The 13147-nt window shown below is 42.0% G+C and overlaps 1 protein-coding gene across 1 annotated transcript; it reads left to right on the top strand.

Moving 5' to 3' along the window:
* The first annotated feature begins 1231 nt into the window (after nt 1-1231).
* map2k2a (mitogen-activated protein kinase kinase 2a) lies at nt 1232-13054 on the top strand. Its single transcript, XM_086282401.1, has 11 exons — nt 1232-1995; nt 2187-2397; nt 4122-4268; nt 4426-4503; nt 5496-5547; nt 8213-8337; nt 8920-9133; nt 10398-10462; nt 10556-10617; nt 11170-11215; nt 11331-13054. The coding sequence occupies exons 1-11, from the start codon at nt 1907-1909 to the stop codon at nt 11439-11441; spliced, it is 1200 nt and encodes a 399-aa protein (XP_086138527.1). The 5' UTR covers nt 1232-1906; the 3' UTR covers nt 11442-13054.
* The last annotated feature ends 93 nt before the right edge of the window (nt 13055-13147 follow it).

The following is a 13147-nucleotide window of genomic DNA, read 5'->3' on the forward strand; positions in this document are numbered from 1 at the left end:
CACAGCAGATCACAAGACTGTCAGGATTTTTTCCCCACAAAAGAAGCACATGATAAGTGCGCCTCTTCTTTCTTCTGCTGTCTTTAGAGGTCACTACAGTAGATCATCTCTATTCCTACCCTAACCCAGCATCATCCTCTGTCACCCCAGTCCTCTGTGTGTCCTCCTTCACTTCATCCATGAACCTCCTCCTCTTCTTCTACTGACTCCATATTTAGCACCTTTTGTCCAGTGTATCATTATCTCTGTACATGTCCAGATCATCTCTCTAACTTTATCTGCAAAGCGATCGACCTGAGCTGTACCTCTAATGTACTCATTTCCTGTCCATAACCAGATGATAGTGTGATACTTATTATATACAGTGTTCTGTCTCACAGTTCAGGATGTTACTGAAAACTGAGCCATCTAAAAATGGTATCTGCTTGGTTGTTATACCATATATTTTATTAATGAGTACGAGTACATGAATACATCTCACTGGCATCGAAAACCTTTTTTGCACAGGAAATCTGGGGAAACTTGTGGTATTTACTGTTTGTAAAAGACAATAACAGAGAATGATTCATTCATTTGATATATTAACATTAGGCCATAGATGACCGTGGTTTGTTTTTCCACACAGGTACATGTTATATGAAACATAATTATTTTAATAGAAAGCTCATGCCAAAATAGAAATCTTTTTGATTTTTTGACAAGATGACTCTAAAGCCACTCAATCGAATTTTACCGGTAGAGCATGGACAAAAAAGACCCCATAAAATATTAGTGTATATATGGACATTTTTCTAAAAAGAAATCATTTTTTTAAACTGTACAACACTCCGCCCCCCCTAAAAAAATACAGTTTTTTACGATGTACAATTAAGAAGAAGAAAATCGCTCCCAGGTGGGGTCTTTTATATTTTTAGTTTCATATCACGATCGTTTCTGATTTAAGATTAAGTGAAACTATCTTCACTTGAGCCTGTTATTGCCAACCACCGCCAGCAGATGGCAGCAAACACTGCCCCCCTCTTCTGTTCTTGTGTGTTTACTTATTACTAATAAATACAAAAAGCTGCACAGGGCAGATGACATATGGTTAAAATGAGCTTGTTCCTCGTTAAAAACAATGTACTGGAGGTGTTACCACAAACTGCATATGTCATCCACCCACCCATGAGATTTTTTTTTTTCTTTTTGCATATCTCGTATCAACTTGCCAAAGCCAATCTCGCGCTATTTATCACGGGCTCTCCCTGTTGGTGTCAGGTCTGATGCTGCAGGCAGCTGCTTGCTTCCTGTATTAGCCACAGTCCTTTTCGCTGCTTGATAACCCCACACCCCGGACTGTATCGCGGACGGATTTACTTTTCGTACCCCGCCCTCTCGCTTAGGGAAACAAGCCGAGTCGGTGTCCCGGTGTAGCTGCCGGTAAAAGCGTGGCAGGCGGCCCCGTGTGCTGTGAGAGGCGGCTGCAGGTTCGGACTGAGAGGCGCAAGGCACGAGTTTGCAGGAGGTAGCGCTAGTTAGCAGGAGCAGCTAGGTGGCTAATGGCTAGCAGCAGCAGGTAGAAAACCAAGAAGAAGCTGAGTGACAGAAATGTCTACACCTCGAATTCTATAAGTCAGTTAAACCGAAGAAGCTGTCTGACTTTTAAAGAGCACATCGTGGTGATAGGTTTTACCAGATTAACTAAGTGACATGCTTCCGAAAGTGTACTAACTTAGCCTAACGTTAGCTAGCCAAGTTATACTAGAGCTGATCCTGTTGCTTTTTAATACTGACTTTCACACGAGGGAAAGGTTAGGCTAGCAGCAGCCCACTTCATTGCAGTTTTCTGCTTCTTTTTTAATTTTTTGCCTTTTTCGTTAATTTTATTTTTAAATTTTGGACAAAGTCGATTCGGGTTGTTATTGAAATGGGCCCCAAAAGAAAACCCGGTCCCCTTAATATTACGCCCATTGGAGAGGGACAGGCCACCTCCAACACCATTGATGCTGCATCTGAGTAAGTGCTGTGCCTTATGATTAATTGTGTTAAACCACTGAATCGTGAATTGCTTTGTCCTTATACCGAGGTAATTGGCTGTTACTGGAGTTGCACAAGATTTCGTTCTGCACCACCGTACAAGGAGGTGCATATGTTAATTCTCACTCCGTTTAAGGAACTCTGCTAAACCAAATGCCACCTCCTTACAGAGCCAACCTCGAGGCCTTACAGAAGAAGCTGGGGGAGCTGGACCTGGATGAACAGCAGAGGAAACGGCTGGAAGCCTTTCTCACCCAGAAAGCCCAGGTTGGGGAGCTGAAGGATGAAGATTTCGAACCCATATGTGAGCTGGGTGCAGGAAACGGAGGGGTGGTCAACAAAGTCCGCCACAAACCCTCGGGCTTGGTCATGGCTCGGAAGGTGAAGAATGATTGTTTAACAGCTGTTCTCCAAGTGAAAGTAAAAAAAACTGCATTCCACTTCAAGTCTAAGATGTTATCAGTGCACCATGTCTGGAAACGCCTCTTTCTGGAGAAAGACAAGGGAACTGAAAATAATAAAACGGTTACAACAAAACGGTTAGTTTTGAAGTTCAGAAACAAAAATGTTTCAGGTAAATGTCAAAGATATGCCTGAGGTATTTTATTGGCAGCGCCTGAGCTGCATAGCTCAGCTTATCAAAGAGCGCCAACACATTTTTTTTCTATTGTGAAATGTTTTGTTTATATTACCTTCACTTTTTTTTTTTTTTTTTTTTAACGACAAACCCTAATGGCATCCTTATCACAAGTATTATCTTATCTTGTGTGCTTTTACGAAAGATATTTGCCATTATGTTACACTTTTTTAAATTTCCTTTCACACTATCAAAGTGTAGTTTCATACACTAAATACTTATCTCTTAGTATCTATCTCTTTGTGGGTATATAAGAATGAATGTAGTAAGTTATCTAGACTTTATACAGATGTGGCAGCAGCAGTCTAAGCGAGCTCAGGCTTGAGGCCTGTGGATGTCAGTTGAACCTTTGTTGAAAGTTCTTCTAAACTGGAGACATTTCTCAGAGATTATGGTCCATGCGGACATAATGGTATTATGAAGCTGCTGCAGATCCATGATGTGAATCTCTGGTTTCACAACATTTCAAAGGTTCTTGACATCTGGTGGCTGTGGAGGCCATTTGACTGCAGTGAACTTACTGTTGTGTTCAAAAAAATAGTTTGATGTGATCGTTGTGACATTGCATTATCCTGCTAGAAGCAGCCATCAGAGGATGGTACACTGTGGCCATAGGATAGACAAGGTCAGCAGTTATAGTCATGTAGGCTGTGGTGTTTGAACAATGTTTATTTGGTACCAAGGGACTCAAAGTGTGTGAGGAAACTGTCCCCCACACCAGCAGCCTGGACCATTGATACAAGGCAGGATGGATCCGTGCTTTCATGTTGTTTACACCAAATGCAGAAATCAAGACTTATCAGATCAAGCCTTCTACTGTTCACATTTAGTGAGATGTGCAAGTTGTAGCCTCAGTTTCCTGTTCTTTGCTGACAGGAATGGTACCCGCTGTGGGTTTTTGTTGCTGTAGCCAATCTGCTTGAAGGTTCAAAGCAATGTGCAGTCAGAGATGTTCTTCTGCATACCTTGGTTGCAATGAGTGACTATTTGAGTTACTGTTGCCTTCCCATTGACTCAAAGCTCTACGGCCATTGCATCAGCAAGTATTTTTGCTCAGAACTGCTGCTGCTCACTGGATATTTTCTCTTTTTTTGGACCCTGGAGATGGTTGTGTGGGAGAATCCCATTAGATCAGCAGTTTCTAAAATACTCAGACCAGCCTGCCTGGCACCAACAACCATGTTCAGTCACTTTAATCACCTTTCATCCCCATTCTTATCGTCTGAACTTCAGCAGCTCGTTTTGACCACGAGTACATGCCTAAATGCACAGAGTTGCTGCCGTTTGTTGCTGATTAGCTATTTGTGTTTTAATGAGCAGTCGAGCAGGTGTGCCTAACAAAGTGCCACAAGTGTAAAAAGGGGACTTCAGGCGGTGTAACTGCATCGTCTGCATGCAACTTAAATTAAAACAGTATTTCGTTTCTGTGTTTTGTTTTTGTTTTGTTTTTTGTTTTTTTTCTCGTCAGTTGATCCACCTGGAAATCAAACCTGCCATCAGAAACCAGATTATCAGAGAACTGCAGGTCCTGCATGAATGCAACTCGCCCTATATTGTGGGCTTCTATGGCGCCTTCTACAGCGATGGAGAGATCAGCATCTGTATGGAGCACATGGTGAGAGACAAAGATTGTTAGCTGCGATTTCTTTGTGAGACTGGAATCGATTTTGCGAATCGCATCACCTGAGAATTCTTATGTTGTGCAACACACACGTTCCCACAGCTACAGGCAGTTTTGTCTGTCTTAACATGGGCTGTTTTGGTCTCTGCAGGATGGCGGATCCTTGGACCAGGTTCTTAAAGAAGCCAGAAGAATCCCAGAAGAAATCCTTGGAAAAGTTAGCATAGCTGTGCGTACACCGTTGATGTTTTACTTTGTTTGTTTGTTTGTTTTTGTTTTGTGGCTTTAGGTGTTTATTTACAGGCTGTAAAATATGATTCGCTTCACAAGTCTTCTCACATGAACTGTGGACGATGTCAGGAGAGTCGGGCCTGATAAGTTTCTGAAATTGATAACGTGACACAGCAGGTCAACATCAGACACATTTTCACTCTGGTTTAGACGAGTTCGCTTCCTGATGTTTTGAGGCAGGAGGCTCTGCAGAATAATTTCTGCTTTCTTTTCTTAATCTCCAAAAATCAGAGCAGTCAGACTCTTTGGCAGCTGGTGGTTAAAGTGTACTTAATGTCGACTTTGTCGGTCATTCACGTTCTCACATCCCATCAGGTAATGTTTAGAAAGGTTTACGGCTGGAGGTGATGTGTGAAAATAATTCTGGACTCGAGGATTTTAAGGCGTTTCTGACCACAAAGCAGATTTTCTGAGAAGGTCATATCCTATTTATTACACAATTTTAAACATGTCCACTAGGGTAAAATGAAGAAATTCAAATATTTTATATCCAGAAGATCAAAGGAAAACTTTTACAGTTAACACTGAACTGTGATGTGAGATGCTCTGCACAGCACTTAAGGTTAAGAGATATTGACCGTAGTCACATATTGAGCTAAATGAATCCTGTGTCCACCTGTAATTGTGGACAGCATATGGATGTATGCTGGATGCTTAAATTTTGACCACAGAGCGACTTAATCCAACACCTTTTTCTTTTGAAATATAGTTGCTGTTCGAATTTGGCAGCAATATAAACAAAAGGGTTGTGCCTATTTTTGCATGTGTGCTGTTCTTTGTGGTTTTGCTTGTGGTTGTGATGTTGCTCAACTAGCTGTGTGTTGTCCAATAATGCATAAGTTGCATGCACAGTACAGTCCCGTGTGTGTGGACTCCTAGATTGTATGTCTGTAAACTGAATGTTTTGGGGGGGGTTTTTCTCCTTTACAGGTGTTGAGGGGATTGGCATATCTGCGAGAGAAGCACCAGATCATGCACAGAGGTAATGCTGTTCTTGAGTCCCGATAAATTACAGTTGTGCTCAAAATCTCATTTGGAACACTTTCAAATCTCTGCAGTATATTAAAGCCCAAATATGGAGTTTGTTTGTAACACAGTGATTTCATAGAGTTATTTGGGTTTGGATAAAATATAAAATATGTGGCACGTCAGCCTCATTTGATAATAGGTTATCAGTGTTTTTGTAGACACTTCTTAGAGACATCCGGTTGAGATTCAGATCATGGATTATAGTTCCTTAAACTATAAGATAAAGCTTTTTGGACATTAGGTCTGATCGGTATTTCCAGACGTCTGAACTTCGGTTAGTGTAACCACTTGAAATGCACCACATCCAGTCAACGGGCGCCAGTAGTATCTGTACTTCTTCATTTGAATTTGTATTAATTGTCTTCATTGCTCTCCCTTCACATGCATCAGCATCTTAAGAGCTTTAGCACACGTATGCACATACGGGACCAGCTATTTTTTGGGGGGGGGGAAAATAACAAGTTTCTCATCAAGGGAATTTGTAGAATAAACATTGTCCTCATGAAAACATTATTTGTATTCATTGAAATGACAGGTCACAGCATCTCAGGCAGGTTTTTCCCTGCACACAAGTGAGGACACATGGGTGTGCTGTTGTGAAAATTACTGAGAAAGGGAGCAGCAAGAAGTGCATCGTGCAGTGAAGTTTCAGTGCTACAGGGTCGGTGGTACTCCAGGACAGAGTTGTCTGTGAGCTCAGGCGGTAATTACAGCCTCTCAGATGTGATTATAGAGCAACCGCACCCTGTTGACCCCTCCCTCCACGTCTCCATCTTTCTCCCGCTCTTTCATGCCATTTCTTTCTCAGCTTCTCCTCACGTGTCCTTGGTCGGTGGGAGGGGGTCATACACCGCAGAGGACAGATTGCAGGGCTCAGTCCTACACCATTATTTTGCAGGATGTTTTTCAGCTATGAATTGGATATGTGGAGGACTGGGCTTGTTTACAACAGGGACTCAGCAAGAGCTGGGAGCTCTGTACATGCCACCCGTGGCCTGCACGGAAGACTGTAGTCCTGTTTTCAATATTTCTATGAAGCATGAACGATCTGTATTTGTGAGAAAGCGTTTTCTATCCATCGTGGAAAGCATAGGTTCATGGTATTGTCTCACATAAAAACTGGGATACAAACAATAGATGAACGTAAATGTTTTCCCTACATATATCACAGTATTCTTGTAGGAGGGACTCGCCAGAGAATCGCTTTAGTTGTTTTTATTGCTGCAAAGTGAAATTGTGAAGCGGACAGGCTGATCGGACAGCCTAGGTCAACTTGTATGGACGAGCATGTATGGACTACAGTGCTATTGCACACATTTTGAATGAGAGACCTGAGTCACCAGTCTTCTGTGAGATAACGAGCTGTTATAGACTCATATGAATCTGAAAATCAGAATCCAGGAAAGGTTGTGATGGGGTAAAATGTGATGCCGTCATGCTTCTGAGTTCCAGAAGCTCGAGCATGTAAGAGAAATCCACAAGATTGTGGTCGCAAGTAGGGGGATGGATTGTGTTGCTTTCTTGGCTCATTCTGAATTGGAAGATACCAGGATGCCAACCTAAGTATGTCAAGTGTTGGTTGGCTTCTTTGGTTGAACCGATTTAACTTTGCCGTGGTCAGCTAACGTTATCTCAGGATGGCCGAACGTGAGATGAGCATTTGTGTTTGTAGTTTTCTCAGATTATTTTTAACGTTCGTAGGAAACTTTTTTTCTTCTTCTTTGTCCCATTCTACCACTAAAAGATTAAATTTCTATTTAGAGATTACATCATAAACTATTGATATTTGGTGTCCCTCTTTTAATTATCACGCAAAATATCGAAATGCTGTGCTCTCACTTCACACATGTATAAGCACATAATGCTAGTTTCAGCGACATTAAAAGTCATGTCATTCTGTCAGTCAAACTTGGGTCAGATTTATGTTCCTTACAGCTTCAATTCTCCCCATGATGGAGAGAAAGAAACAGGCAAAACAAAATAAAAGCAGACATGATAGATGTGCCTTTTTGGGCATGTGCAGTTTTCACGAGAGCAAAGCAGAGAAAGGTGACCTGGGGCCCATTCAGACATCAAGCAAGGGGGGTTTACAAACGCGTTCGCAAAGCTCTATAGAGTTCAGTGCAAAAAGTTTTAGGAAATTAAGATGTTTAAATGTGCAGCAGCTGCTGTAGCCGCCACATCTTAGAGACACAGAAATGCACAGGAAAAACATGTTATCACCATGTCTGCAACAGCCTGCAACAAACACACTGAAAAACTGTGCGTGTGTGTCAAGGAGTAATTATTCTATTTTTAAAGGTACAAGGTGGTCACACCAAGTATTCATTTGTTTTCCTTGTTCTCTGTACTTTGTATTTGAAGAAAAAAATGTTAATGGTATTATTTCTGAAAATGACAATTCCTAAATGTTTTGCACAGAAGCGTGCAAATCAGAACACCAGTATAGCAGTGTCTGCTGTTTCTTTAGGTATAATTTAGTAATAAATCTGTGCTTTCTCTTGCATACAGAAACTTGTAAGCCAAAGGAATGACAGATGAAACACAGTATGAAGAAGAGCCTCTTCTTTTAAATGTAATGCGCATTTGTTTTTGTCCATGTCCCCTCTGCCATGTAGACGTCAAGCCCTCCAACATACTGGTCAACTCTCGTGGGGAGATCAAGCTGTGTGACTTCGGTGTTAGCGGCCAGCTCATAGATTCCATGGCCAACTCCTTTGTTGGAACGCGCTCCTACATGTCGGTGAGTCAGCTCTGCGCGCCTGCGCCCCCACCCCTTTTCCTCTGGCCCTATCCCCACTTTCCTTCTCCACTCTTCTCACATGGCTCTTGTTCTCTGGTTCCACCCTCTGCCTTCCTTTCCTCTGGCCCTCCCTCACTCCCCTGCCAAGAACCACGGGCTGTACCCAGGAAGGGCTCTTTGGCAATGAGGGAGGCAACTGTGCTTGAGCTTTCTCGTCCTTTCCCCTCACTCTTAGATACCTGGTGGGTGCAGTGCCAAAAGCTGCTTGTGTGTCTAATCCTACTCCCAAAAAAGCACCTCTGGTGCAGAGAAGCTTGCCCTTTGATTGCAATTCCTAAAACACGCACACACCTGTCCTTGCTCACCCCTAAAACAGTCCAAAGTTGCTGTCCACTTCCTGCCAAACCCTCTTCTCTGTCCTCTTGCCCTAACCACACCCCACCTCTGCTTGCCATAACACCCCCCTCCTCTTCTCTTCCCACTTCTCTCCTCCACTTCCTGTGCCTTCGCCGCCCAGCCCTCTCTCCTGCTTGGCGTCTTGGCTTCACCGGCTCTGTGACGTAGTTATGTGTTTCTCAACAGCCGGAGAGACTGCAGGGCACTCATTACTCGGTTCAGTCTGACGTGTGGAGCATGGGTCTGTCTCTGGTAGAGCTGGCGATTGGCCGCTACCCCATCCCCCCACCAGACGCCAGAGAACTGGAGGCCATCTTTGGACGGGCCGTTGTGGATGGGGCTGAGGGAGAGCCTCACGTCAACATGCAGAGGCCTAGACCACCCGGAAGGCCTATAAGTGGTATGAAGGGCAATAGCACACACACGTGCCTATAAACTTATGCAGATTACTTGACATTAGATTAGATTTGTGCTCATATTATGCTTTGTGGGTTTTCTCCTCCCTTTAGTGTCTTGTTTACGGTTTTGTGTATGCAAAAGATTTGTGAAGTCTGCAACGAAGGGAGTTATACTCTCCCAAAAGCAAACATTGCTCCTAACCTTACCGAGGCCAGTGTGTAACACTTTTCCATAATGCTTGACTAGCAGCTACTCTGGCGTGGCCTCGTGCAGTGTATGAGTGGATGCCTCACAGCGAACTCTGAAATATCTCAACCAAATTTTCTGTTGTTGGCTTTAAGAACAAACATTAGTCTTTATGCACTCCTAGCATCTGAGGAACTGGAAGCCTAGCGGGTAAGGGTTTGTTTGTTTTTTGTTGTTGTTGTTTGACAATCCTGTCCTCACAGCAGTGGAAAAGTTGGCATGTTAATTGGCAGTTTTGGCTGCCAATTAACATGCCAACTTTGACTCTACTTTGACTGTATGCTCAGAGCTGACTCACAGGTCACAGCTATGTCAAAATCATAATGCAATGGACAATCAGAAAATGTGGAAATTTGAAGATGGTGACTTTTGACAGGGTGAGGGTTAGCCTTTTGTGCAACTGGGCTGTCTATGTTCACACTTCCAATGGTATACATGTTTTTAACAAAACCCCCACGGTACATTCATAATTCAGCAACAGTAATGCATGAAATCGTTTTCATGCATTAACCTGTCTGGCATCCACAGGAGAATAGAGCAATCACATTCTGGTTGTGTGGTCCAACTTTGTAATTTTGAATAAAGCCAAAAAAATCTTTATTGATCCTCATGGGGAAACATAATCTCTGCACTTAACTAGCCTCTAGCCTTGCTGAAGAGCTTTACATGACAGTTGAGTCGTCCAGTAGAGATGACTGGGCTCACAGTACCTAAATTTAATTTTTAAAAAAATAAAAGAGAAATGGTTATGTGCAAACTTGAACTTTACATCACAATTCCCCAAATACACATGCAGACTTCAGGAATGATTACTCAGCCCTGGTGTCAGCTGTTGGTGTCTGCAACAGACTATAATGGCTGCCTTAAAGAGACAAGAGCTCATACAGAGCTTTTGGCAGCACGAGAGCTGCTGTGTTGTTGTACAGTTTGAGAAAATGCACAGTAAAATTAAAACTAAAGCATTTAAATGTATTCTAAAGAAGACTAACCAGAGATTGTGTCTGTTTCTTTTCCCACAGGATCTGGGATGGACAGCAGACCTGCCATGGCCATCTTTGAACTTTTGGACTACATTGTCAATGAGGTCTGAGCAATGTCTGTTTTTTCCACAGTATGAACAAACACTCACATCTTTCCTCAGTCAGTGTATAATCTTTAACTCTTGCTTCCTCCTCAGCCACCCCCCAAACTGCCGCTTGGTGTCTTCACCAGTGACTTCCAGGACTTTGTGACAAAATGGTGAGCACCGAATGTGACGTTTGTCTTTCTTTTCTCAGCTCATGAAGAATTATGAAAGGAAGCTATTCAGAAAACTTTGACATTTCCAAATTGCTTCACACACCTGTTGCAAGAGTTGTTTGTAATTAAATGCATGCATGTAGTTTTTGTGCTTGTGCAGGTTTGAGGTGGTTAGGAAACAAGTCAGCACCACACTCTGATAAAGATCCCGTCTGGACTAGTGATAAAAATAACGTTTTTGCCATAATAGTTCAGAATAGTATCTACTGTTCTTTACCTTTTTAAAAAGTCTATGAATACAGAGATATTGTTTCAGATAATTGTTGCACATGTTTCTACATCAGTCTTGTCTAAAGTCTATACTGCACTGCGGCTGATGTCAAAACTACTAAAGAACATGCGTGCATACATGGTAAACTCGTGTTTTAAGGTGAACTCTGAAACAGAACAAGGCCTTCTAGCATCTAACCCTCTGCATATACATGGTGAACGACATGCATGCAAAGGATATTTTACTTATGTTTAACATATTTATCTCATTTTTGTCTGCAGTTTGATTAAAAACCCAGCCGAGAGAGCGGATCTGAAGATGCTCATGGTGGGCACCCTAATATTTATTATAATTTTATTATTTTTAATTTGATACTTAACCCATCTGTTTCTTGTTTAGTTTTTCTGATAACAATAAAAACTGAAGTTTCATTTTTCCTTAGAGTCACACATTCATCAAGCGATCAGAAGTGGAGGAAGTGGACTTTGCCGGCTGGTTGTGCAAAACCATGGGCCTCAACCAGCCCAGCACTCCCACCCGCGGCGCCGAGTGACCGGGCTCCCACGCTGCCCTGCCACGTCTCGGGACCTCTGTGCGTACACGTGCATATCCTGTACGTGTACACACAGAAGCTCTCACAAATATTGGCACTTTTTTCTTGTTGCTATAGCTTCAAACAGTTTTTGTTCCCCCTCCCCAGTTATTTCTTCACCAGCAGCAGGGCCCATTGAGTCATTGTACTGTAAGACCACAGCTTCACCTTGACAGTGTCGAGAGCAGCCACAGCTCATTTTTCCACACTGCTACAGAGGATGTAAAGCACTGAAGGGCTGCCAGTGTGTCAGCTAAATTTGCTTTGACAAACTTATTTTGTATTGTCAGATATTCTGTATTAACCTTTTCTATGGCAATGGGTGATGGCACATGGGACTGTATTTTATTAAATAACCTGCTGTAGAGATTTGGTGGAAATCGTAGGGAAATCAAAGCATATTATCTACTTGCAAACTCGCGATTGCTTTTATTGAAGGTAAATGCAGCTACTTTAATTAGAATCTTAAATGCTAAAAGGTTCTGTTGCAATTACCTGCAATATAATAATCGAGTTTGAGAGTAGAATCCAGGGCAAATGAGCGTGTAAGGAGTCATTTTCACTTTTTTGGCAAATGAACAATGTCACAAACCAAAGAGGGTACTCACAACTACTACTTTTTTTTTCCTGATGGCTGATCTTTTTCTTGTGTGCAGATTCATGAACAGTATGAAACTGTAATTTGAATGTTCTCATTTTCTTAGTCAGTGATCTAAGTGTTGATTGACATCATTTCTTCAGCATTTATTTCAATTTGCATCCCACACTCGGTCTCACATGGGAGGACACACATGCCGTTATATGCCAAAATGTGTTTGACATTGAGGAAACAAAAATGTATTCATGGGACAATATAGCATGGTTTATTATCTTCTAATACTGTTTGTGTATTTGGTTTCCCAACTCATGATGGGGATGATTAGGTGGTGTTTTTATCAGAATCCTGAATCTGCAATGTTTAAGAGATTTCAATCATGTTGGCTTTATTTGACATTTTCTTTCTATGTTGTCTGTCTGTACTTTCCCCCTGAGGTGTATATATTTTCACCGTACCGCTACATGTGGCGCTCTGAGCTTTCTCCTTGGATGCAGCCAACCCGGAGGCTCGCTCTTGAAAGATTTCGGTTGAATTATTGCTAAAATGCTTTTCCTTGTGATTAAACCCAGTTAATTTTGTTAAAAGTACAACCTGACTTCAAGTGGGACATCAGACTTCTCAAGTCGTACAAAGGGTCTGACCGAGCATTGTAACCCAGGTCAGTATTGGTGGTGGTTTTACTTACTATCCTGCTGTCTTGCTAGAGCTCTTGTATCCTCTGCTTATGGCTGCCCTTTCTTATCCCCTCCCCCACCCCCCAAAAAATGTGCATTTGTAAAGAGCAAAATGGATGCATTGTCACCTGTATGTGTACAAAGCTATATACAAAAATTACAGTACTATTTTGCAGTCTTAATACACAAATCCTTGATTTATGTAAATGACAAGAGTCATTTTATTATAATATAAAATGTGTTGGGTATGGATATAATGTATTAAAAAAAAAAGTTTAAAATAAAACCTATTTGTGAATGTACTGCAACATTTCCTTGTCATTTATAGCAGACATTAAAGTCCGCATTATGCATCCACACTAGCTGGCCACTTTTTTAGGTACACATTGCTAATC

Source organism: Aulonocara sp. 'chitande type north' Nkhata Bay, linkage group LG23, assembly GCF_057382095.1.
Source record: "Aulonocara sp. 'chitande type north' Nkhata Bay isolate Kocher_YH1m ecotype deep benthic linkage group LG23, A_spYH_male_GT1.1, whole genome shotgun sequence".
Lineage (NCBI taxonomy): Eukaryota > Metazoa > Chordata > Actinopteri > Cichliformes > Cichlidae > Aulonocara > Aulonocara sp. 'chitande type north' Nkhata Bay.

Coding starts and splice junctions, on each gene's coding strand:
- map2k2a (XM_086282401.1), top strand. CDS start 1,907: ATGGGCCCCAAAAGAAAACCCGGTCCCCTTAATATTACGCCCATTGGA. Junction 1,996..2,186: donor ACCATTGATGCTGCATCTGA/GTAAGTGCTGTG, acceptor ACCTCCTTACAG/AGCCAACCTCGAGGCCTTAC. Junction 5,548..8,212: donor GCACCAGATCATGCACAGAG/GTAATGCTGTTC, acceptor TCTGCCATGTAG/ACGTCAAGCCCTCCAACATA.